We start from the raw sequence: 26797 nt of genomic DNA, 5'->3' as shown, positions 1-26797 counted from the left end.
TCCAGTCTGCCAGTTTGTCTATCTACTCACAAGCTTCCAAGATTACTCTAAGTTCATCTCTGCATTTTCTCCCAACATTTATACTGTCATTGTTTAATCCAGTTTTAGTACTGGGATCGGGAGGGGAGTAGGCATAGGGATTGATTTCTTTGGGATTTTATTGTAACCTCGATGTATTTTATTGTTGTAACCAGCCCAGTTTCTCCTTCATAGAGTGGGCTAGAAATAAATCTTTTCTTATTATATTATGCTGCCATCCAAGTCGGCTCGTATGTCGTCTGTGTGTTTGCCTTTGCTGTTCTTATGGCTGGGAATGGAGCTGAGGACTGAAGAGAGAAGAAAGTGTCAGTTTTGTGCAAATTCACAACTTCTGTGCATCAAAGAGTCCAGTGTGTTCAAATAGCAAAGACCTTTATTGAAAACACATAGTCAGAAAATCAGTATTTAAGCCAGAACTGCCCTCCCCAAGCCAAAGAATAGATTGAAACCCCAAAACCTAAAACTCCACCTTCTACCAAACCTAGTCCCTACCTACAATTCCCACCATCTACCCCCCACTATTAACCAGCTCCACTTTGCCATCCTTCTCACACGCACAATCTCTCCCTGCCCCAGACATTCAAAGAAGCTAGCTCCCTTTCTCTTAAAGTCCCCAACTTTCTTCAGCCAACATCCCACAATTTCTGAATGCTATTATTGCTATTCTAGCTAGCTGCAACAAATCCCACCCCCCATCTAACTAACCTAAAGCACGGCCCACAATCCCCAGCCAAATTTATAACCCAAATCAATTATCTATACTAGTAGCAACCTAAACCTAACAAAACATAACTTTAAAAAATAAACAGACATATGGACAGAAAAACTGTACAAATAAATTCATAAGGGCTTTTTAGCACCGCTGGATTGAAAAAATATTTTTGTATTCCATCTTTACAAAAATAATGTTCATTCACTTCTTGGATTTGTGTGGCTTCTCTCCTGTGTGGACTCTGGTGACAGAATAGGCCTGACCTCCGAGAAAAGCATTTTCCACACTGCTGGCATTTCTATGGCTTCTCTCCTGTGTGGACTCTCTGATGTCTCACTAAGACTGCCTTCAAAGAAAAACATTTCCCACAATGTTGGCATTTGTATGGCTTCTCTCCTGTGTGGATTCTCTGATGTTTCACTAGGTCTGACTTAGAAGAAAAACATTTCCCACAATGCTGGCATTTGTATGGCTTCTCTCCTGTGTGGATTCTGTGGTGACAGAATAGGCCTGACCTCCGAGAAAAGCATTTTCCACACTGCTGGCATTTGTATGGCTTCTCTCCTGTGTGGATTCTCTGGTGTCTCAATAAGTCTCCCTTCAAAGAAAAACATTTTCCACAATGTTGGCATTTGTATGGCTTCTCTCCTGTGTGGATTCCCTGATGTCTCACTAAGTCTCCCTTCAAATAAAAACATTTCCCACAATGCGGGCATTTGTGTGGCTTCTCTCCTGTGTGGATTCTCTGGTGTCTCAATAAGTCTCCCTTCAAAGAAAAACATTTTCCACAATGCTGGCATTTGTATGGCTTCTCTCCTGTGTGGATTCTGTGGTGTGTCAGTAGGGTTGACTGCTGAGAAAAACATTTCCCACAATGCTGGCATTTGTATGGCTTCTCTCCTGTGTGGATTCTCTGATGTCTCACTAAGTCTCCCTTCAAATAAAAACATTTCCCACAATGCGGGCATTTGTGTGGCTTCTCTCCTGTGTGGACTCTCTGATGTCTCACTAAGTCTCCCTTCAAATAAAAACATTTCCCACAATCCTGGCATTTGTATGGCTTCTCTCCTGTGTGGATTCTGTGGTGACAGAATAGGCCTGACCTCCGAGAAAAGCATTTTCCACACTGCTGGCATTTGTATGGCTTCTCTCCTGTGTGGATTCTCTGGTGTCTCAATAAGTCTCCCTTCAAAGAAAAACATTTTCCACAATGCTGGCATTTGTATGGCTTCTCTCCTGTGTGGATTCCCTGATGTCTCACTAAGTCTCCCTTCAAATAAAAACATTTCCCACAATGCTGGCATTTGTATGGCTTCTCTCCTGTGTGGATTCTCTGGTGTGTCACTAGGTTTGACCTCCGAGAATAACAGTTCTCACAATGCTGGCATTTGTATGGCTTCTCTCCTGTGTGGACTCTCTGATGTCTTACTAGGTGTGACTTCACACAAAAACATTTCCCACAATGCTGGCATTTGTATGGCTTCTCTCCTGTGTGGACTCTCTGATGTCTCACTAAGTCTCCCTTCAAATAAAAACATTTCCCACAATGCTGGCATTTGTATAGCTTCTCTGATGTGTGGACTCTCTCATGACTAACAAGTTCTTCTGTAAAGAAGGAAAATAATACTGAATATCAGTTAAGAGAGGAAAGTGTTAGCCCAAGATTTAGCCCTACGTTCACACCTCCCTATTTGATATTAAATTAATAAAGTTGGGGTGGGTGAACTGAGCATGACCCTGTTGCAGATGCCCCAAATCCATGAAACGATTATATCATTACTCACAGGAGCTGGCAAAGAAGAGATTGTGGGGGAGCTACCTTGAGGTAATCAGTAGAAGCAGATAGTCATAGAGACTGTTGAAAAAAAGATTCCTTTAAACATGTGTAAAAATATGTTGATTGAAAAGTGGCCTCATATCTTGTGAGATGGCCAGAGAGTTCTGAGTCTGAGCACATGGCATGATGCAAGCTAACTGCAGAGGACGCTTCATGCTGTGTGGCAACAGGAGATGAATCACAACCCATATAGTATACAGCTCACATGCGGATTGCTGTGGATAGGATTGGATTGGAGTTGTGTATACAAGAGATGGTGAACATGATGGAAGTCAGAGAGGAGAGCTTGCAAATATTTCTATTATTTTGCAACTCAAGATAGAGAACCTCCAAAGATTCGGATGAAATCAACTGTGTCTGTGACTTATTTTTAAGTGTGAAATGTGGTCAGTGCATTGCCAATACCTGTATCTGGAAATTTGTTTCCATACTCTGCTATGTTATTGTTAAGCTGCATCTGGGAGCATCGTGCTCACATTGCGCTGTACATTGGCTTTTGAACAGGACTGGAATTCAGAGCAACAAGGACCTGAGGACCGGTGTGCTAATCCCTTATGTCTGAGGTATTTGCACCAAGCACCCATTGCATTCAATTTGATTTTGGACCATATTTTCCCCACCCAGGAAACTTTCTACAATGATTTAAACCTTATAGAAAACTTGGTTTCTGTCCACTAGCAACAATTTCAGTATAAGACAGACACTCTGTTGGTTTACATTGCTAAACACCTCACTACACTCGCCAGCTCCACTTGCCATGGGAGTTACTGACTTCTCTCCCCATTCTGGACCCTCAGCAATTGGAATCAAGTTCCGTTTAGGTTATGTATTACCATTAGCAAAGCCTAACATCTATTAATCACCCCTACCTTTGTTAGCTAGTTCTTGTGTGTGTGTGGGAACACCTATATGTGTGTGCATGCGTGTACAGTGCACCTGCGTCATACGCAGGCACGCCTTACGTGGATTTCAGCATACACTAAAAGCTACACTGGGAAAAGGGGCGACGTGCCCCATAAGGGTTAATGGTGCCTGTGTCTGTGGCGGGAGCGGCCGCTCCACTGCACAGAGCTCCATTCATTTAAATAGGGCCCAAGATTACAAAAATTCCCCTAACGCCGGCAGGGGTGTGTGTGTTTGAGTCCGGAATGGGATGATTCCCAAGGTTGCTTGGGCCCAGAGTACTTGAGGGAACACCTTCTTCCCTATTGTCCGTCCTGCACACTAAGGTCCTCTGGAAGAAATCTACTACAGCCAAAAAAATCTAGGCTAACATCAGTCTCCTAAAGGGCCTTTTCTATTACTGCTCCAAAACTATGGAACGACTGCCGGAGGAGATCCATCACATTCCCACTCTGACAGCCTTTAAGAAAGCACTCGAGACGGACCTCTTCCGGCAGGCCTTTCCAACCTAGTTACCCTCCCCAGATATAGAGATATTTGTCCCCTCATCTGTCTACTCTTCCCCGCCTATGTTTCTACCTATTTTTTAAATGTCTTTAATGTTTTTACTGTTTTTATAGTATTACTGTTTAATCCTGTTTTAATCCTGGGAATGGGGGGGGGGGGGGGTAGGTCAAGGGTTTGCTTGTTGTTGTTTTTAACTCTATTGTAATTTGATGTATTTTATTGTTGTAACCCGCCCGGATTCTTCGTGATTGGGCGGGCTAGAAATAAATGATGATGATGATGATGATGATGATGATGATGATGATGATGATATATTGCTGTTGCCCCAATATTTCCTTTGAGCTAAGTATGAAATTCCCCTGAAAGCATAGCACTTGCGAGTGTCCTCCCCAGACTCCAGCATTTCAGGTAACAAAGGGCCTCTGGAATCAACCATGGAGCTCAAGTTGGAAAAGAAACATTACAGAAAAAAGAATTTTTGTGTTCCCCTTTCCTCTCTTCATAGACATTGTTCATAATTTCTAAATGGAACCCATTAATATGTTTCAAAACAAGCACCTAAGCTGGTTCTCACCAGTTCAGTTCTTAAAATCTGTGAGGTTGGTGGCTGCCTCCCAATTCTCAAGGCCCCTCTCCTGGCCCTTCTCAGAGGTCCCTTCCTTTCCGCACAGAGATAGGAGATCCTGGCTTTGTTCCTGCCTTCCCCTCCTGGTTCCCAGATGTGTGACCTCCTTCCCTTTCTCCCTCCGCTTATCCAACCTTCCTTCTTGCCCATCTGCACCGCTTCAGCATCTCATTTTCAGCCTCTCTTCCCTGCCTTTCTATTTTTCACATTCCCTTCATCTCTCTATTACAGATACAAACCCACAGAGTGTGATGCATAAAAGGGATCATAGAGTCATAGAGTTGGAAGAAACCGCAAGGGCCATCCAGTCGAACTGCCTGCCATGCAGCAACTCTCAGTCAAAGCATCCCCAATAGATGGCCATCCAACCGCTGCTTGAAGACCTCCAAGGAAGGAGACTCCACTACACTCCGAGGAAGGAGTGTGTTCCACTGTCGAACAGCCCTTACTGTCAGGAAGATCTTTCAAATGTTGAGGTGGAATCTCTTTTCCTGTGGCTTGCATCCACTGCTCCGGGTCCTAGTCTCTGGAGCAGCTGAAAACAAGTCAGCTCCCTCCTCAGTATGACATCCCTTTTAGGCCCATTTGTTGAGAAAGGCAGGATAATCAATATACAAATAATTCATTGGCAAAGGCAGAGCAAGGGGGCTGGGACCTGGACTCCAATTTTGGTGAGGGTAAAGTGCCAGGGAGCAGCCTTAAAACAGCCTTAAAACATCTATAAGACAGGCATGGACTACTGATGGGGTTTGGAGGAGATCTCAGGGGCAACCCCACATTGTATTGCCTGGGGGAGATGAAATAATATTTTGCCCCTCAACATCCCAAAACATCCCATTGGGGAAGTGGAGGCCATTTTGCCACTGTTGTGCCCTCTCTGAGCCATTGCAGGCCCAAGGGAGGATTTCTCCTAAGGATGGAAAAGACCTTTGGAGGTCTTTAAAGAGAGGCTGGATGGCCATCTCTTGGGGGTGATTTGAATGTGTATTCCTGCATGGCAGAAGGGGGTTGAACTGGATGTCCCTTGTGGTCTGTTCCAACTCTATGATTCTATAATTCTAGTGGAAACAAAGCGACATGATAATATAGTATGAAAGGGCCCTCAGTCTTTATAGAAACAGCCATGGATTCAGGTTCCTTACCTACAGAAGCCACATTCTCGTAATTTTCCATCATTACATAATTGTACAAAAGTTTCTGTTTCGTCGTCAACAGATTCCATTCATCTTCAGAGAAATATATGGCCACATCTGCAAAGCTCACCTGAAATAGGAAATAGCCCTCATCCAGAGAGTGACTAAGCAAAAGGGGAGGAAAACACATGGTGCCTCCCAAATATTATTTCATCACTTCAGAATTCAGTCCAGGAAATAAACTTTAAATTCTGTTAGCAAGCAAAAAGCTACTGCCTTTGAGATCAATTTGGTTTGAATCCTTTCAGTATAATAAAAAATATAATTTAGGCCATGGCTGGGATACTGAGGATGGATTAGGATACTGACTATCCCAACACATACAGTACATTTAGCCATAAAAGAATTATGGTGCATTTAGCCATTTCTTGCCAAATTTCAGAGGCAAATGTCATTTTTAAAAAACAGTTCTGGGGAGCACTCTGGACTTAAGGGCCACTGGGCCCACCCCCAATTTAGATCCAGAGATGGTCTCCCATATCCCCCAACATTTTACAGACAGTAAAAGCAAGGCACATGTGGACAAGCAACACCAGAAGGTGGAGAGGATGGCCAAAGTTGTTTAGGAGGAAGATCACACAAGCGGGGAAGGGCACCGTAGTTTGCTTTTGCCTGAGTCTCCTGGCAAGTGAAGACCCTTGCAGTTTATCTCCTCTCCACTCTCCCCTTTTGAGTTGATGGGGTGGAAACTCCTTGGAAGTCATTTTGCAGCAGCTGAAATGAGTTGAGGAGAAAGGGGAAAGTGGGAGGAGGAGAGAGAAACCCGGACATTTTTAAAGCCCCTGAAAAAGTGGGGTGACAGAGGATTAACCAGGACTTTCTCTGCCAAACTGGGACAATATGTTCTCCACTTGCTTTCATGAGCTGGACCAGCAGTGACACAAATGAAACTAATAGTCAGGATGGCAACTCACCAAAGAGTTGTTGTACTTGGACAGCCTCTTTCTCTTGGAGCCCAACTCCCTCCGCTTGGCCTCTGTGTTGGCCATTGGGTGGGAAGGGGGATACTTGTGGCCCTGCACTTGGGTCTCTTCCATCAAAATATGCCCCAACGCTGTGTAGAAGGAGACCGAGATGAGGTTCCTGAGAAAAGAGACTAGGGTTAGGCTTGGTTTGGCAAGAAATCCTGCACCACTCAAAGACAAAGAGAACAGCATGCTGCTGGTGAGATACGCAGGTGACATATGCCTTTGATCCAATGCAGAGGTGGGTGTCTCTTTCCTCCCTCTGCACCAAACACAGCCCAATGGACCTAGCATAGATTCACTGCAACTCCCTTACACAACAGATACTCCATGTTAAAACATTTTTGACGTTGCTATGTTGCACAGCATGTGAGGCAACACGTTACTGTATGGCGCCAGATTCTGCACCTTGACTGTAGTCAGTAGCTTGTGAGGTGAAGAAACACCTGTCGCTTTCTCAATGAGCGAAGAGACACTGTAATCTTCTCTCAAATGAGGCATTTATTCATATAAGAAGTTCCACTGTGTACAACACTATATACTTCGACACCCTCCACCATCCACACCAGTAACAACCCACTCTGAGGCACACACTGTCTGACTCTTCCTCAGTGACAGTTGAGAATGACAGTTGGCAGTTGCATCAACATTCCAATGATGACTGTTTAAATGCTGAGACATCTAACTGCCACTAGAGCTGTCAATGGCTTCCACAACAGCTCCACCTAGTGGCCACATGCATGTCATTTCCTCAGACCTGTTCACCATGGTCCTGACACTCCATGCCTTGTGAGAGTGGAGGGGGGTCAGGGGATGGGGAATTGGAGAGGACCCTGGCTATGTCCCTGTACCTAGATGTGAAATGAGCGCATCATAAATACATATCTGGTCCTCAGAAATGGATCTGAGTTTTTATTACTTAAATTTATTCCTAGATATTTAACTTTCTTTCCCTCTTTAAATCCAGTAATTTCTTCCAGGATTTGTTCTTCCTTTTCCCCATATTTTTGTTATTAATGCTGTTTTGTCTCTGTTTCCTTTTAGTACTGAAACATATTCCAATTCCATTATTACATCCATCAATTCTCTTGTGCTCTTTTCTGGGTTCTCCAGGGAATACAAATGTCTCCTGAGAAGAATCTCATTTTAAACTCAGTTGTTTTTAATTTTTATTCCACTGATCTTATTTTCTAATCTTATCCTATTATTCAGTGCTTCAAGGATCAGAAGGAACGAAAGGGGTGATAGTGGGAAAGCTTGCTATTTACGTTTAGAAATCTTAAATTCCTCTGGATTTTTATAGTTAACAGTTAGTTTGGCTCTTTGATCTTTATACATTGCCTTTATCTATATTAAATAAGAAGCTCCTATTTCTATTTTTTCAAGTGTCACAAATAACATATCCCATCCTATGTTATCGAAGGCCTTTTCTAAATCGACAAAGATAAGTGCAAGATTTTTTTCGTTGTGCCTTTCAAAACATTCATTTATATTTATGATGTTTCCTATGTTATCACAGAGTTATCTGTGAGGGAGAAATCCCGATTTGTCCTTATGAATCCAGTGTTTAAGAACTTTTTTGAGTCTTATCAGCCAAAATCATAGAAAATAATTTATAATCCATATTTAAAAGGAAATTAATCTATAGCTCTTTACCTCAGTTACATCTCTATTTTCTTTTAAGAGCAAAGTTATATTAGCTTGTTTCCATATTTCAGGATAATGGTTTTCTTTGATGGCATTTATCATTAATTTGAGTGGTGTTAACAATCGATCCTCAAATACTTTATAATAACTGGCTGTGAAGCCATCAGTCCTGCTATTTTCCCTTTTTTTAAAAAACTTTTTCTAATTACTTCAACGATTTCTGCTATTGTGATCAGTCCATTTAATATATTTCTTTGTTGGTCTGAAAGTGGCTTTAAGTTAGGTATTTTGAAAAATTCCTCTATTTTGGCTCTAGACGTTTGAGATCCTTTATACAATTTAGCATAGAATTTTTGGAAGGTCTTTCTAATTTTATTTTGGCCAGAAGTTAATGTTGAATCTTCTTTTATTTCCGTAATGATGTTTCGTTCTTTTAACTTCCTTATTTTATTGGCAAGCCATCTTCCTGTCTTCTTAGTTTGTTCAAAATCTCTTTGTTTTAGATATATATGTTTATTCTGTATAGGTTTATGAGTGAAGATTGCATCCTGGATTATGCTCATTTTTGGGAAGTGAAGACATATGTAAATTCATTATATAAACCCATTGAAACACATTGGCAATAGCTTTCTTTCTTTCTTTCTTTCTTTCTTTCTTTCTTTCTTTCTCCATAGCTGGCTTGTGAGGTGTGATTAAGGCCTCTAAGTGGTGTTACTGCTCTTCTTGTTGTTGTGTGCATCCAACTTGTTTCTGACTTATGGCAACCCGAAAGGAAGTCCTTCACAGGCTTTTCTAGGCAAGATTTTTCCAGAAGTGGTTTTGCAAGTGCCTCCTTCTGAGGCTGAGAGAGTGTGACTTGCCTAAGGTCACTCAGTGGGTTTCCGTGGCTAAGAGGGCATTCGAACCCTGGGCTCCAGGGTCATAGTCCAATGCTCCAGCCACTAAAGCACAGTGTCTCTTTCTTGAGGCTTTGTAGTTGTTTGTGGAGTGGCTCCAAATCATTGCCGACTTCTGGGGAGCCTCTCCTGGGGTTTTCTTGGCAAGAGTTGTTCAGAGGAGGTTTGCCATTGCCTTCTCTGAGGCTGAGAGAGTGTGACTTGCCAAGGGTCACCTAAGTCCAAAATACATACAGCAATAATCCAATCTGAGACCCCTTTAACTGCCCTGGCTCAGTGCTAGGGAATTCTGGGAAATGTAGTTTTGTGAGACATTCAGCCTTCTCTTTCAGAGACCTCTGGTGCCACAATAAACTCCATTTCCCAGGATTCCCTAGCACTGGGCCAGGGCAGTTAAAGCGCTCTCAAACTGGACTATTGCTGCCATGTGTTTTGGACATTACTTGGCCGCAAACTGTCCATAGCCTGCAATGCATCTCCTAATTCTGTTGGCAGTCCCTCCCTCCCAACACTTTCTCATTTCCCCCCAAAACCAGCGCAAAGCTGGCAGATGGAAAGAGGTTTTAAAGCAGAATTTAAATCTGCCATACAGTATTTGTTTTTAAAAGACTAAATGTCCCAAATGCTATTATCAGTTTTGTAGCTATTATTACAGAAAGGTATTAGGAGTCTTGCAGGTACAATATTTGTAAGTATATCATATTCAATTCATACAAGCTATTAAAACAAATAAATAAACCTAAACGTCCCATTCTGAGACTAACTTCCAAGATCCACTCTTTAACTCTCTCTCTCTCGATCTCCAACCGACACAATTCCCCCAACTGTCTCTTGGTCTCTCAGGCCTTATATCTCCTTCTCACGGAAGCTTCCAGAAGAACCTTTATCTTGCTCTCTGATTGGTCAAGAGAGCCTTCCGTAGCAGTGATGTCACTCTACATTTGCATAAACCTCCCTTTACTGCCTGAAGAAGACCTCCATTGACTGGAGCCCAGTCATTACACTTTCCCAAGGCAAGGCTTGCCCCTATTTCCCAATGTTGTTCTTAGGGTCTGCCTTCCAGTTGTTTCCAGGTCTTATGGTGACCTTATGGGAATCTCTGAAGGGGTTTTCTTGGCAGGTTCCTTCAGAGTGGGTTTCCCATGGCCATCCTCTGAGGCTGAGAGAGTGCGACTTGCCCAAGGCTTCAGTTCTTTTGGAAGCCTTTTTGCTTTATCTTCTAGAAGGCAGCAGTTGCTTCTTCCTCTGAAGAATGAGATGAACCTTCTGGCATCCAAAAGGATGGCATTTTCTGTAGTTATGTCTGATAATATGTATATATAGGATTGCAATCCCTGTTCATTTATCAAAAGGTTTATAGTGCACCCCATATCATAGATTCTCATAGCTATGTCTCTTAATAGCAGTTAACCAAATTAAACAGTTTATAAAACAAAAACACGAAACAAGCTACACAAGAGGCCTCCAGGAGCAGCACCCGGTCTTTTCCCCGGCAGTGTGCTGGCAGTGGAAAGGAGGCTGAGGAGCAGTGCCAGAGGCTTCCTCGGCCTCCTCTCTACCGCCGCCATGACGCAAGGGCCGGGTGGGGCTATTGGAAGCCAAGAGGCCTCTGGGTCACCACCCGGCCCTTCCATGGTGGCGGCAGTGGGGCCGTGGAGGCTGAGGTGGAGAGGAGGCCTCTGGTGCTGCTCCTCCGCCTCCTCTTTGCTGCCACTGCCACAAGCACTGCCACATCCACAGAAGGGCCGGATGGTTGGCTGGAGGCCCCTTGGCCGCCAATAGCCCCACACGGCCTTTCCCCAGAGCGTGGCGGCAAGGAGGGAAAAAGTTGGGGAGGGGAGGGGAGGAGAGGGACTCTTGTCCCCAATGTCGGCGAGTGTGGACTTGAGCATACGCGGATGTTGGTATACATGGGGGGGGGAGGTATACCAGGGGCCCACTGTATTCGCAAGCAAACGAGGGCCAAGAGAGCCCTGGAGAGCCTTGTCTTGGGGTGGCTCTGGATCTCTGGTGCCGCAACAAACTACAAATCCCAAGATTCCACAGGATGGAGGCAGGAGAGTTAACACAGTTTCAAACTGGAATATTTCCGCAGTGCAGATATAGCCTGAGCTAGATGTAAAAGGGTAGAACAGGGATAGGCAACCTGTGGGCCGCGGGCCGGATGCAGCCCGGCAAGGCCTTGGGACCGGCCCCAGCCCAGTCCTGCCGCCGATTGCCGCCAGGGCCTTTGGCCTCTCACACGCAGAGGCAAGGGGGGCAGTTGTCTATAGACATCTCAGAAACATGCATTTATATTAACATTTTTTTAAAATTCAGCACATTTTTTGCGTGTCCCCCACTTTTTTTAAAAAAAGTGTCTACCATTTGAAAATGCTGTCCTACAAGATATTACTAATGAGAGATCTTGAAAAGGAGACAATAAAAGAAAATGTGATAAGATGGGCACGGGATAAAGGATGTGCAATCCCATATGAAGAATGGCTGAAGGCCTGGGACAAGACAAATAAATTCACCGCCTCACAGTCTCTAAAAGAAAATCATCTCAAAATATACAATAAGTGCTATTTCACACCAGCTAAAATTAATATATATATATATATATAATACCGAACTTAATATGTTGGAGATGTGGCATATGTGGTGGTCTTGTAAAAAAGTCAAGAAATTTTGGTTTAAGGTTCATTCTGAGATACAAACAGCCTTTTCTTTTCAATTTAACATGTCTCCAGAGTTCTATTTACTGAACTATTTACTGCCAAAGATGGAAAAAAGATGGAAAAAATATTGGATAACTTTTTATACAGTCCGTCCTCACCTTACGCGGGGATCCGTTCCGGCGCGTAAGGCAAATTCCGCCTATGCTCGAGCCCCATTGGAAACAATGGGGCTCGTGCGAGGCGACGCGGGCGTGCGCAGGGTGCGTGCGCCCATTCAATTAAAAGTTGCCTATCCCTGGGGTAGAAGCACCCAAGTCTGGTTTTTCCCCTCTTAATAATGGTTTTACTTTCATAAACTAAGCAGTATGTTTTTCTGTCTAATCTTTATTTTTGTTGTTTGTTTGATGCATTCTTGGTAATAGGAGATGGTCTCGTTTGTCAACTTCCTTCATGCGTAAAAATCTATTAATAAGAAAACGGGGGAGACTTTTAAAACCTCCCAAAGGAGCCACTTTTGGCCTTTTTGGGGGGAGAAGCCTCCTCTTAGAAGCCAAAGCCCAATGTTTGTGAAGAATAAGGCTTGTATTAAGACTATCCTCCCCATTTCTGGTCCCTTTTAAAACCCATCTTCCCCAGAAGGAGCAGAGAAAAGAGACACAAAAGACACACAAAGAGACACACTTCCTTCCTTTTGGCCCAAGGAGCCTGGCCTCCTTCTGACTCTGGAGCCTCAGGAGAGAAAGAGAGGACTCTGTTCAACGGAGGCTCAGAGAAGGTTCTGGAACATTATTCCCCACAGTCACAAGCAGAACAAAATGGCTGCCAGAACACAAAATGGCCGCCAGAACACAAAATGGCCGCCTCTGCTTCAGCGCTTGGCAGTTGGCAGTTTGAGGCCTTCAGGGAACCCAAAATAGAGGATGAAAGGGCCCAAAGTCAGAAGGGACCCCAAACAGCATTTCCAAACCTTAACAACACCTAAAATCTTTCCTGATGCTATAATACAGAGACTCACTGAGATACTCTTTATAAATACGTCTTTCCATGTCTTTATAAATAAATAAAATTTAATAATACTAATGCTACTAGTAATAATAGTAATAATAAGTTACAACCAGGAGATTTCTCCCTGTGGCTTCTCCCCCAGAGGCCTCTGCGTATGCTCAGGAGCCCCTTCTTCTTCACCTTCTCCTTCCTCTGCAGAATCCTCCAGAGGTCTCTCTGCTCCTCCTCCTCCTTAGGCTCTTCCTCTAAGCCTTCCTCCTCCTCCTCAGGTCCTTCTACTAAGCCTTTCTCCTCCTCCTCCTCCTCAGGTCCTTCTTCTAAGCCTTCCTCTTCCTCCTCCTCTTCCTCAGGCCCTTCCTGTAAGCCCTTCCTCTTCCTCCTCAGGTCCTTCTTCTAAGCCTTCCTCTTCCTCCTCCTCTTCCTCAGGCCCTTCCTGTAAGCCCTTCCTCTTCCTCCTCCTCCTCAGGTCCTTCTTCTAAGCCTTCCTCTTCCTCCTCCTCTTCCTCAGGCCCTTCCTGTAAGCCCTTCCTCTTCCTCCTCCTCCTCAGGTCCTTCTTCTAAGCCTTCCTCTTCCTCCTCCTCTTCCTCAGGCCCTTCCTGTAAGCCCTTCCTCTTCCTCCTCCTCCTCTTCCTCCTCCTCAGGCTCTTCCTCTAAGCCTTCCTCCTCCTCCTCAGGTCCTTCTACTAAGCCTTTCTCCTCCTCCTCCTCCTCAGGTCCTTCTTCTAAGCCTTCCTCTTCCTCCTCCTCTTCCTCAGGCCCTTCCTGTAAGCCCTTCCTCTTCCTCCTCCTCCTCAGGTCCTTCTTCTAAGCCTTCCTCTTCCTCCTCCTCTTCCTCAGGCCCTTCCTGTAAGCCCTTCCTCTTCCTCCTCCTCCTCAGGTCCTTCTTCTAAGCCTTCCTCTTCCTCCTCCTCTTCCTCAGGCCCTTCCTGTAAGCCCCTCCTCCTCCTCAGGTCCTTCCTCTAAACCTTCCTCCTCATCCTCTTCCTCTAAGCCTTCCTCCTCCTCCAGCCCTTCCTCTAAGCCCTCCTCCTCCTCCTCCTTCTCCACCTCAGGACCTTCCTCTAAACCTTCCTCCTCCTTTTCCTCCCAGATTTTGGGGGAGAATTGTGTGCCTTCAATTCCTTTCTGGGGATCCTAAGGCAACACTGTCACAGGAGTCTCTTTGTAGGTTTTGTTGAAGGGTGTTTACCATTGCCATCGTCTGAGGCTGAGAGAGTGTGCCTTTGGGGCTGGGGGTGTGCTGCGTGCCTTGAACTCGTGTCTAGTGACCCTATTCCCAGGGTTTTCTTGCCTTCAGGTTTGTCTTCCACTTTGCCCTTTGTCTTCCTCTGACACTGAGAGAGTGTCTACTGCCCAAGGTTCCCCCGCAGTGGGTTTCATGGCCCAGAGTGAATGCCATTTCCATCATGTAGATGTGTGTATGTCTGTCTGTGTGTGTGTGTGTGTGTGTTGTGTGCCTTCCAGCTGGTCATTGGTCTTCCTCTGAGGCTGAGAGAGTGTGACTTACCCAAGGTCACCCATTTTATATAATGGGACTTGAGCACCCATGGATTTTGCTATCCAAACCAAATCCCAAGGGATACCCAGGGCCCATTGTTTTTCCATCTTTTTTTGCAAACAGCAAAGCAGATCTTGCTTGCCTGATCTTTGCATGTTGGGCAAATGCTAAGAGCTGCCTTGTAAGGTTAGGAAGAGGGTCCTGGAAAACAGTCCTCTTCCTCTGGACCCACAGACTCAGAAAGACATGGGCCCCCCATTCAATGGGACCCCTTTCTTTGAGGCTGCCCTATGTCCAGGAGGGTCTCTCAGGAGAGATTGGGAAAGTCAGCCTTTGAGGACTTCTCTTCCTTAAAGGTTAATATCTCCAGGCTTTCCTGAGAGGGCAATATTTGGGATTTGGGCAGATCCAGGCTGCAGGGCTCTCTCAGATCTGGTTCAAAAACACTGCAGAAATGATGATGATGATGATAATGATGATGATGATGAATCTTCCATTCAAACCCACAGAGCTTTGTGGATGCTCAAATAGTAACAGAGGTCAAAAACACATTTTTGCAAATTGGAAATAATCCAATTTGCAGAAATAAACCACTTCAACTGCCCTAGTTCAGTACTCGGGAATCCTGGGAATTTTCGTTTATTATGGCATCTGAGTTGTCTGACAGAGAAGACTAAATATCTCACAAAACTAGAGTTCCCAGAATTCCCTAGCATTCAGCCAGACAGTTAAAGCAGCCCTGAACTTGGACCATTGTTAGCGGTTGGCTTGGAGCCTGAATAGGGTTCTAGAAGGCTGGTGGGTTTGGTCATTGGCTGCTTGGGAAGAGGGGCTCCTTCTGGGTTTCCTTGGCAGGAAAGGAAAGGAAAGGTAGGTGCCTCAAGATGCCTTTGGGAGACCCCTAAATTTGGTTCCTTTGTAAGAATGCTGACTGAGGGGGAAGAGAAGGTGATGGATTTGGTCCCCAGGGAGGCCCCCGGTCAGGCAGGGCAGGCCACACAACATTCGCTAACTCCCAAGTCAAATCCTGGTTTCCCTTCTTTTGCCCAGGACCTAAACCTGGACCAGAAAGGATCAGGTTTTATTTGCTTTCTTCTCCTGTAACAGGTGTTTTTCCTTGCCCTTTTTACACGTGGCAGTAAAGATACGATACATCAGGGCCTGGCATTGAGCTTCCAGTTTTCATGCATGATCTTCAGACAGGAGATGAGGCTGCCTCTTCTCCATTTTGGAGGGAGCCCAATTCCAGGAAAGAGGAAAGGTCAGATGTGATGTGAGAGCAGTAGCTTATTATAATTTGCGAGGCTTGGTTAATTCGTTTCTTCAACTAGAAAAATTGCAGGGGTCTATGGATTGGTTTAGTTTCTTGCTTTCTCTCAGTTGTGGTGGTACAAGGGCTCACTACTATACTCTGCATTCACCATCTGGCTATAAAGAAGGAGACTAAATTAAATGCTTTTTATCCTTAGTTTTTTGTGGATATTTTGGGCTATGTGGCCATGTTCTAGAAGAGTTTCCTGATGTTTTGTCAGCATCTGTGGCTGGCATCTCTGAAGAAACTCTTCTAGAACGTGACCACATAGCCCGAAAAACCCACAAAACCTATGGAAGCCGGCTATGAAAGCCTTCGACTTCACACTTTTTATCCTGTCTCTCCAAGCAAGTGAGAAAGAATAATTCTCTCATTTCCCCTTGATCTGGGAACAGACCTCTAAAATTTTCTTTCTTCATTTCTACACAGGAAAGTATATTAGTACAGTGGAACCTCGCCATACGCGGGGGATCCATTCCGGATCCCGCCGCGTATGGCAATTTCCGCCTATGCTCGAGCCACATTGTAAACAATGGGGCTCGTGCACGGTGGCGCGGAGGTGTGCGGGGCGCAACGGGCGCGCGCGGGGTGCAACAGGCGTGTGCGCCCATTCAACTGAATGGGACGCGACGCCCATTCTGCCCCGCGCGCGTGCCGCGGCTTGAGCGCATATGCTCAAGGCCGCGTATGGTGCGCCCGCGTATGGCGAGGTTCCACTGTAGATTTGAATGACAAACTGTGAGCGACTGTGGTTAGTAATTTATGCATTGGGCTGAATGAGATCGCTAGAGGCCCTGCCCCAGGTCCTAGATTTTAGCTCACAAACCTCAGGACCTGAATTCACAACCCTATAAGAGAGATGGAGGGACACCAGAAAGTAGGCAACCAAAGTCCTATACATATTATCCAATTGTACCAGTTTGGTGCCATGTTACCGGCTGTGGATCCATCCTACAGAAACCTGGGAATGGGGTGCTTAGAACTGGATGATTGGTAGAGAGCCCCAGTGCAGTCCTTCATGAGTTGCTATATAATTCTAAGTACTTCATGAAATAAGAAATCCCAGGATTCTATGGGACAGAGTCCTTTAAGTTTCATGGTGTCAAAGTGCTAAGTTTGAGCAATGGAGACACAACCCAGGTGCCAAAAATGACCCCTAGCAATTCTGGACAGACTCATTCAATCTCTGTCTCTATTGGTGGAGGGCTATTTACACCAAGAAACCCATTGATCTTCAAAGGATCTCCAGTTTATTTAGTTTATTTATATACAGTGGGTCCTCGCCTTACGCCGGGATCCGTTCCGGATCCCTCTGCGTAAGGCGATTTCCGCCTATGCTCAAGCCCCATTGGAAACAATGGGGCTTGTGCACAGTGGCGCGGCGGTGCGGGGGGCGCAACGGGCACACGTGCCCATTCAATTGAATGGGACGCGCCACCCCTTCCGCCCCGCGCACGCCCCACGGCTTGAGCGGGTATGCTCAAGCCGCGTAAAGCGCGCCCGCATATGACGCGGGCGCGCTGTACATCCATCCTTTCTCCCAATATAGGGACTCAGGGTGGCTAACAATAAATTTAATACAGTACAAATTCAAGACAATGCAAATGTATTAAAATTATAACTATTTTTTAAAATTAAACTATTTATATAATTACACCTTGAAAAAAACCATATACAATTGCACCTTGACCTCTGAATTGCAGTTCAAACCTTATCTCTCGTTTTGCTTAGGATCCAGCCCTTGAGGCATCAGCATTTCCAGAAAGGAGAGAAAGTGGAAGAGCAAAATACTTTTTGTTTGGAGGAAGTGTCTGTCCAGGTTCTGTCCTCTAAAACTATTAGAGCCTCTTTGATGCTGTCTTTGATTCAGAACATATGATTTTAAGGCATCTTGCACTTCTATCTCCATCCAATAAACTTTTGAATTCTTTGAAGCATTCTGTTTTCCTGGCTGCCCATCCCAAGAGTATGAAACATAGCACCAGTCATGGAGATTCAGTCTTTTTCTTGATGGGGATACAGAGCAAAGGCCACAGGATCCCCACTCCTGACATAACATTTGGCCCAGTTCATTGCAGATATTTGACATACTTAATGTTAGAGCCAGACTGGGAGGTTTTGGGAGTCCCTGTCCCTCCAAAAGTAACTTTCCCAAGAGCACTCTAGGTCTTCCTTCCAAAGACCAGCAGTGGATGGAGAAGGAGGCCTTGGGGAAGCAGAGGAGAGCTTGGCTTGACCCCCACGGACTCTCCCTTGAAGGTTTCCATCTCTCTAGGAAACGGTGGAACCTGGGAGGGAGACTGAGGACTAGGGCATGCTGGGAAAAGCTTCAGGGGAGCTTATGGGAGCAAATGTGGGTCTTTGCTTTCTCCTCCTGATTACTTTCCTGCTCTCTTTTGACAGCCTTGAAGTCAACACAAGGTAAGCTCAATGGTGGAAAAGATTACCAAAGCCATCTTCCCTGTACGTTCCATGCTCACCTCCATGGCACCTTAGGAGCAAGCAATCTCCACTGAGGGCAGCACAGTCAAAAAACAAAATCCAAAATGGGGAGTGGTCCTTGAGACCCTGATGGTCCTCTGAGAGGAAAATGCCAGCCCCTGAAACCAATCCTGGCCAGCTTTTGGGAAAGTGCCCTCAAGGTTTGGTCCAAGCGGCTCTCAGCCCCTGGCAGACTGTCCCTTCCCTGAGTCTTGCTCTCCTGAAGGCTCAGAGGAGATTCTGGGGGGTCCTGGCACCTCCTCTTCTTAGGGACCCTGAGCCCCAAGTTCAGCTGACAAATGGTAATTCGCCCACGATGAACCCCCCCAGTCCCTGCTCTGTCCTGGCACATGCCTTAGGAAACCTCTTCCATGGACATTTGTGAGCTCCTAATCTTAGTGGAAATGGGAACCTCAGGAATTCTCCTATTCTTCCCAACCGGGAAACAAGGTATAGTTGTGAATGTCTTCCAATAAAAAGAGGGGTTGTCGTTGTTGTTGTTGTAATAACGGGTCCAGTCAATCGAGGTCTTCTTCAGGCAGAAAAGGGAGGTTTATGCAAATGCAGAATGACTGCTACGGAAGGCTCACTTGACCAATCAGAGAGCAAGATGAAGGTTCTTCTGGAAGCTTCCGCAAGAAGGAGATATAAGGCCTGAGAGACCAAGAGACAGTTGGGGGAATTGTGTCGGTTGGAGATCGAGAGAGAGAGAGAGTTAAAGAGCGGATCTTGGAAGTTAGTCTCAGAATTGGACGTTTAGGTTTATTTATTTGTTTTAATCCCTTGTATGAAATATCTTGCATGACTTATATTTATTATTTATAATACATATCTCCATGGAGTATCTACTACTCGACACTCCTTTTACACGTGTCTTGGTTCGGTTGATGCTTTGGAAGATCAGTAAAGAAGTAGAAATAAGGTTCCTTAACCGGTTCCAGTGTAGGTTAAGGGAAATCCTTTTATAATTCACTGGGTGGAGGCAGCGTGATTTAAGGAAGTTAAGGGTCTGCTGGGCTAAGAGCCATAACAGGGCTGTGGTTTGGCTGCTTGGACCCCAGGAGATCATCACAATCTTTGATCCCACGCATTGTGCAGGTCATACTCTCAATGTGGTCTTCTGTACTGAACAGGCACATCCGTGGGTGGAGGTAGTCCATATCTCCGCACTGCCATGGACCATGGACCGTTTCCTGGTCAAGGTTGGGCTGAAGGTCACTATTCCCTCCGTTGGGGGCAGAGGACCTATTAAAATGGTCCCACATAGAAGCTAGTAGAGCAATGGCTGTGAGATCTATTGGAGCAATCCTTAGATCCTACAACCAGGCAGGGGGTCATCTGGTCACACCAGCTCTAAAAATATTTCAGAGTAACGTTATAGCTCAAATCCTATATGGCGCTCTGTGTGGGGATGGGATGGTTCCCAATTGGTGAAACCGGAGGCCATCCAGAATACATTTTTCAAGAAATTGCTTCTACTTTCACCTGGCACACCTGCAGCTTTGGTTCGGTCTGAGATCTTCCTCCCTTCCATCAGAGCTTGTATTCATTTTGCTTTATTTAACTACTGGAGATCTGTAATGGGTTCTCCGGTTAAGGTTTTTCCTAAGTTGTGTTTCCAACATTTACCAAGCTGCAAAGTCTGGAGTTTAAGATACAATAGGTTGCTTGAATCATATCCTGCTCTAACTGAAAATCCTTCTATCCGGAATTCAAGAGAGAAGCTTCGTGAATACATTTTTAACCATGATGTGTATCTGGATACATTGGCTATTAACAATTTGAAATTTTCCAAATGGTTTAGATTATATAAATTGGACCATCAGAGGGCTGTTTACCGAGGGAAGCTTACATTCCCAAAGCTTAGGCAGGCTTTTACAGCTCTTCGTTTCCAAACAATGCCTTCAGCCACGATCGATGGTAGATATTCACACACACCTACGGATTCTGGTTTATGTATTTGTGGAGCTCCACAAATCGAGGGCTTGCCTCATTATCTGCTTTTTTGCTCACTATATACTGATCCAAGAACTAAATTTATGGGATCTATTCTGTTCAATTTACAGTCTAATACCACTTCTGAAAAGATTTTTTTTCTCCTGTATGATATTGATTCTCAGGTAACTTATAAAGTTTCACTGTTTGCCTCAACAGCAATCAAAATTCGGGCAAGGATAATAGCGGACATAGCAGTTGATTGTCACGGGGATGATCTTATCTAAACTTTGAAGTTCATGTTGTTTTATTTAATTGTCTGTATTTTATTATGTATAAAATTTGGATGTTAGTTATTTTATGGAGCAATTTATAATTCTGAATTTCTGTCACCGATTTTACATTGTAATCATGCAAATGGCCTTTGGCTTAAGCATTAATAAAAAAAATTGATTGATTGGTCTAATGCTATTGAAGCCTATGCTGTGTGATGTTCTTTATTTGGCACAAAACTCTCCCCCAAATGAGGCATCAGAAGAGAGGGTCTCTCCTCTGCCCCACTTTCCAGGAGGAAGGGGGCTCCTCAAACCCCTTTTTACCTTCAGATCCCCCTCCCCTCCATGGCCATGCCTCTCCCCAAGGGTCCCCCCTGCCCTCTTTTCTCATAATAACCTCCCAAGTACCTGGGCCCCAAGGACCCCCTTCGAAGAAGGAGGCAGGGAAGGGAAGAGGAAGAGGTGGACTGGCAAGTCCCCTGCCTTTCTTTGGGGTGAGATCAGGGTTTCATCCCTTCTTACAACCCCCCCAACCCCCCAGAAGACCCTCCAGCCAATCCTTCAAACGAACAAGGGCTCTCCTCCACTTCCCTCCCTCAGAGCAGGTTGTGAGGGCAACAATGGCTTCAGAGGCTGAAACTCTGCATGCACCTTAGCAACCAAAGGCCCCTCCTGAGTATGCGCATGGATCGCAAGGCCCTTGCTGCTGCTGCTTATTCCACCCTCGGTCTTTGGAAGAAGGGAAGAAGTACACCCTTCCTTCCTTCCTTCCTTCCTTCCTTCCTTCCTTCCAGAATGGAGCCCAACCTGCGGAGCTGGACTCAGGAGAGAAAGGCTAGGAAGGCTCTGCTTTGTACATATAGCTCTGTTTCTCTGAGTGTGTGTGTGTGTGTGTGTGTGTGTATTTGTGTGTGTGTGTGTGTGTGTGTGTTTGTTTGCCTCTGTTCTTATGGCTGGGAATGGAGCTGAGGACTGAGGAGAGAAGAAAGTGTCAATTTTGTGCCAATTCACAACTTCTGTCCATCAATGAGTCCAGTGTGTTGAAACAGCAAAGAACTTTATTAAGAACACATAGTGAGAAATTCAGCTTTTAAATCACAGCTGCCCTCCCCAAGCCAAAGAATACATTAAATCCCTAAAACCAAACACTCCAACCTCTTCCAAAACTAGCCCTCACCTCCAATTCCCACAGTCTACGCCTCATAGGTAAAAAAAGCCCCCTTTGCCATGCCCAGAAACTAGCCCTCTATATGTTAATACTGACTACCAACTTTCTTCATCCAACATCCCACAAATTCCAAAAGCTATCATTCCCTTAACTATTCTAGCCAGCTGCAACAAATCCCACCCCTCTATCTAGCTAATCTACTCCACGACCCATAATCCCCAGCCAAATTTATATACTAATAGCAATTAAAACCAAAACTTAATAAAAAATAACTTTAAAACTTAAACAGACATATCGACAGACAAACCTAACACACAAAATCACAAGGGCCTTTTCTTATCACCAGTGGATTGAAAATATATTCTTTGTATTCCTTCTTGAGAAAAATAATGTCATTTCACTTCTGGAATTTGTGTGGCTTCTCTCCAGTGTGGACTCTCTGATGTATCACTAGGTGTGCCTTCTGAGAAAAACATTTCCCACAATGCTGGCATTTGTATGGCTTTGCTCCTGTGTGGATTCTCAGATGCATAACAAGGACTGATTTGTAGGCATAACTTTTCCCACAATGCTGGCATTTGTATGGTTTCTCTCCAGTGTGGATTCTCTGATGTATCACTAGGTTTGATTTTGACGAAAAACATTTCTCACAATGCTGGCATTTGTATGGTTTCTCTCCAGTGTGGATTCTCTGATGTATCACTAGGTAAGATTTCGACGAAAAACATTTCCCACAATGCTGGCATTTGTATGGATTCTGTCCTGTGTGGATTCTCTGATGTCTCACTAGGTGTGCCTTCTGAGAAAAACATTTCCCACAATGCTGGCATTTGTATGGCTTTGCTCCTGTGTGGACTCTCAGATGTATCAGTAGGTATGATTTCGACGAAAAACATTTCCCACAATGCTGGCATTTGTATGGCTTTGCTCCTGTGTGGACTCTCTGATGTGTCACTAGGTTTGACTTCAAAGAAAAACATTTCTCACAATGCTGGCATTTGTATGGCTTCTCTCCTGTGTGGATTCTCTGGTGTGTCACTAGGTCTGACTTCTGAGAAAGACATTTCCCACAATGCTGGCATTTGTATGGCTTCTCTCCATTGTGGATTCTCTGATGTCTCACTAGGTGTGACTGCCAAGAAAAACCTTTCCCACAATGTTGGCATTTGTATGGCTTCTCTCCTGTGTGGATTCTATGATGTATGAGAAGGATTGACTTGTAAGCAAAACGTTTCCCACAATGGTGGCATTTATATGACTTCTTTGCTGTGTGGACTCTCTGATGACTCAAATGTTGTTCTGTAAATTCTTCTGTAAAGAAGGACAATGACAGATAAGACTGAAAATCAGAGTTAAGAGAGGAGGGTGTTACCCCATGATTTAGCCCTCATTAACCTGTCCTTATTTGAGATTAAATTAATAAATTTGCTGTGAGTAACCCAAGCATGACCCTGCTGCTTATGCTCCTAAATCCGTGGAATGATTGTATCTTTACTCATAGGAGCTATCCAAGAAGTGACTGCATGGGGACTGCCTTGAGGGAACGAGTAGAAGCAGATAGTCAAAGGATTGTTGAAAAAATATTCCATGAAATATGTACAAAAATACTTTGATTGACAGGTGGCATCATATCCTGTGAGACTGCCATAGAGTGCTGAGTCAGAGCCCAAGGCATGATGCAAGCTAACAGCAGAGGTCACTTCATGCTGTTTGGCACCAGGATATGACTCACAACCAATACAGTATACAGCTCACATGCAGATTGGTGTGTATTGGATTGGAGTTGTGTGTGCAAGAGATGGTGAAGTTCATGGAAGTCGGAGAGGAGAGTTTGCAAATATTTGTATTATTTTGCAACTCAAGATAGAGAACCTCCAAGGATTTCAATGAAATAAACTGTGTTTGTAACTTACTTTTAAGTGTGAAAAGTGGTCAGTGCATTGCCAATATCTCTATCTGGATATTTGCTTCTTTGCTTCTGTACTCTGCTATGTTATTGTTGAGCTGCATCTGGGAGTGTCACCCTCAGATTGTGCTGTATATTGGCTTGTGAACACAATGGGAATTCAGAGCCAAGAAGGACTGAGAGCCAGTGTGCTCATCCTTTTTGTCTGGTTTATTTGCTCCAAGCACTCATTGCATTCAATTTAGTTTCAGACCATTGTTCCCCCCAGGACACATTCTAAGGCGATTTAATCCCTTTTGGACACTCGGTTTCTGCCCACAAGCAACAATTACAGCATATATATCTGCCCTGATTGGGTGTTCTTTGACTTCAGTCCAATTACAGACAGACAGTTTGTTGGTTTACGTGGCTAAGCACCTCAATGTAGTCACCAACCCCACTTGTCGCATGAGCTCCTGACTTCTCTTCCCATTTCGAACCCTCAGCAATTGGAATCAAGACCCGCTTAGGTAAAGTATTACCATTAAGAAAGTCTTACATCTCTTGACCACTCTGACCTGTTATCTAGTTCTTGTGCGTTTGTGTGAACACTTACGTGTGTGTGTGTGTGTGTGTGTGTGTGTGTGTATTATGCTTTTCTGCTCAACAAAACAAAACAAAACAAAACAAAAAAACTATTTCAAATGCCTTTGGAGTTCTGGGTGCTTCCAGGCCTGGTATAGTTAAGCTGAATCCCGATGTCTCTCTTGCCCCAACCAAACTTTATATCTCCTTTCAGCTAAGTAACAAATTCCCCTAAAAGCATAGCACTTGCGGCTGTCCTCCCCAGACTCCAGCATTCTGGGTAACAAAGGGCCTCTTGAATCAACCATGGAACTAAGGAAGCTCAGGCAGGAAAAGAAACATTAGAGAACATTGCCATTGTTCTTTAAGCCATTGCAGGGCCAACAGAGGGATTTCACCCAAGAAATCTCTCCAGAGTCTCAAAAGGCTTGAAGAGGGGCCAAAAAAGCCAGGAAACTTGGTCAGGGATGGGCTGAGGAACATTTGGAGCCAAAAAGCATTTATCTCCATGGTTCCTTCCCACAAAATCCTAGAATTGACAGTTTAGGATAGGATATTTAGAATCCTTAGAAAGTGGAGAGCAATAGTGCTTCACTAAACTACAAATTTCAAGATTTCACAGAAAGCTGCTACGACAAACTATGTGTGAAAGGGATCTAGGAGTCCTGGTAGACCACAACTTGAACCTGGGCCAACAGTTTGATGCAGCAGCTAAAAAGGCCAATGTGATTCTAGGCTACATAAATATGGATATAGTGTTATGGCAGGGGGTTGGACTGGCTGGCCTTTCTAGTTTCTTTCAACTCTTTGATTCTGTGTTATAGATTAAGGGAAGTAATAGTGCAATTCTGTTCTACTTTGGTCAGACCCTCACTTGGAATACTGTGTCCATTTCTGGTCACCATAATTCAAAAAGGATGTTGAGAAGCTGGAGTTTATCCAAAGGAGAGCAATAAAAATGGTGAAGGGTTTGGAAACCATCAAGCCCTATGAGGAGTGGTTTAGGGATCTGGGAATGTTTAGCCTGGAGAAGAGAAGGTTAAGCGTGGATAGCCCTGTTCAAATATTTGAAGAGATACTGAGTATGGAGCAAGCTTGCTTTCTGCTGCTCTAGAGCAAAGGACATGGAACAATGGAAGCAAGCCACAGGAAAAGAGGTTCCACTGAAACATTAGGAGGAACTTCCTGACTGTAAGAGCTATTCAACAGTGGAATATACTGCCTCAGAGCATGGTGGCATCTCATTATTATTATTATTATTATTATTATTATTAATTTCTAAAGCACTCCTTCTTTGAAGGTCTTTAAAGGTCTTTGAAGGCCTTTAAAGGTCTTTAAACAAAGGCTAGGTGGCCATCTGCTGGTGATGCTTTCAATGTGTATTCCTGCATTGCAAGGGGTTGAACTAGATGATCCTTGTTATCTGTTTAAAGTCTTTGATTCTATAATTCTAAAGTGGAATCATAGTGCCATGATAATGTAGAATGAAAGGGCCCTCAGTCTTCATAGTAAGGACAATGAATTCAGCTTCCTTACCCACAGAGGCCACATTCTCGTAATTCTCCATCATCACATCCTTGTACATAAGTCTCTGCTTCTTCGTCAGCAGTTTCCATTCATCCTCAGTGAAATATACTGCCACATCCGCAAAGGTCACCTGCAATAGAAAATAGCCCTCATCCAGAGAATGACTAATAAAAGGAGAGGGAGAAGCACATGATGCATCCCAAAAATAATTTGATCACCTCAGAATTTAGTCCAGGAAATAAACTTTACATTCTGTTAGCAAGAGAAAAGCTACTGCCTTTGAGATCCAGTTTGTCTCAAATTCTTTCAATGTAATATACAATATAATTTAGGCCATGGCTGGGATATTAATGATGGATTAGGATACTGACTATCCCAACAGGTATAGTACATTTAGCCTCCAAAGATTATAGTGCATTTAGCCATTTGTCGCCAAATTTCACAGGCGAATGTCATTTTTAAAAAGCAGTTCTGGGGAGCACTGTGGGCTTCAGGGCCACGGAGCCAACCCCAATTTAGATCCAGAGACATCCTCCCATATCCCCCAACATTTCACAGATGGAAAAAAACAAGACATATGTGGACAAGCAACAGCAGAAAGTGGTGAAGATGGACGAAGTTGTTTACGAAGAAGATCACACAAGTGGGAAAGGGCACAACAGTTTGTTTTTGCCTCAGACTCCTATCAAGGGCAAGTCCCTGCCCCTTCTTTCTTCTCCAACCCCCACTTTTGAGTTGATGGGCTGCAAACTCCTTGGGAATCATTATGCAGAAATTGAAATGAGCTGAAGAATTGGGAAAGTGGGAGGAGAAGAGAGAAACCAGGACATTTTAAAAGCCCTTGAAATATTGGGATGACAGAGGATTAACCAGGACTGTCTCTGCCAAACTCGGACAGTACTTTATTTGCTTCCTTTCATAAATTGGCCCAGCAGTGACACTGATGAAGCTAATAGAATAGTGACTCACCAAAGAGTTGTTGTACCTCGGCAGCCTCCTTCTCTTGGAGCCCGACTCCCTCCGGTTGGCCTCGGTGTTGGCCATCAGGTGGGCAGGGGTCCTGGTGGTCCTGCACTTGGGTCACTTCCAGAAAGAGAGGCCCCAAAGCCGTGTACAAGGAGGCCGAGTTGAAGGTCCTGAG

The 26797-nt window shown here is 44.5% G+C and overlaps 1 protein-coding gene across 1 annotated transcript; it reads right to left on the bottom strand.

The window, feature by feature from the left end:
• Nucleotides 1–561: 561 nt before the first annotated feature.
• On the bottom strand, nt 562–25718 carry LOC149301616 (uncharacterized). Its single transcript, XM_089484023.1, has 3 exons — nt 25666–25718; nt 22104–22970; nt 562–1921 (listed from the first exon to the last, which is right to left on the bottom strand). The coding sequence occupies exons 1-3, from the start codon at nt 25712–25714 to the stop codon at nt 1050–1052; spliced, it is 1788 nt and encodes a 595-aa protein (XP_089340149.1). The 5' UTR covers nt 25715–25718; the 3' UTR covers nt 562–1049.
• Nucleotides 25719–26797: the final 1079 nt, after the last annotated feature.

Source organism: Sceloporus occidentalis, unplaced genomic scaffold (genome assembly GCF_023333645.1).
Source record: "Sceloporus occidentalis isolate IW3139 unplaced genomic scaffold, rSceOcc1.0.p SCAF_21, whole genome shotgun sequence".
In the NCBI taxonomy this organism is placed as follows: domain Eukaryota; kingdom Metazoa; phylum Chordata; class Lepidosauria; order Squamata; family Phrynosomatidae; genus Sceloporus; species Sceloporus occidentalis.
The sequence above is the reverse complement of the archived record's forward strand: the minus strand, read 5'-3'. Positions and strand labels throughout refer to the sequence as shown.

What these genes read in the sequence shown, in the direction of transcription:
- LOC149301616 (XM_089484023.1), bottom strand. Translation starts at nt 25,714, where the DNA reads ATGTACAAGGATGTGATGATGGAGAATTACGAGAATGTGGCCTCTGTG. An exon ending in CGAGAATGTGGCCTCTGTGG is followed by an intron (nt 22,971 to 25,665) that starts GTAAGGAAGCTG and finishes CCTTCTTTACAG; the next exon opens with AAGAATTTACAGAACAACAT. An exon ending in GAAGGCACACCTAGTGATAC is followed by an intron (nt 1,922 to 22,103) that starts ATCAGAGAGTCC and finishes ACTTATTGAGAC; the next exon opens with ACCAGAGAATCCACACAGGA.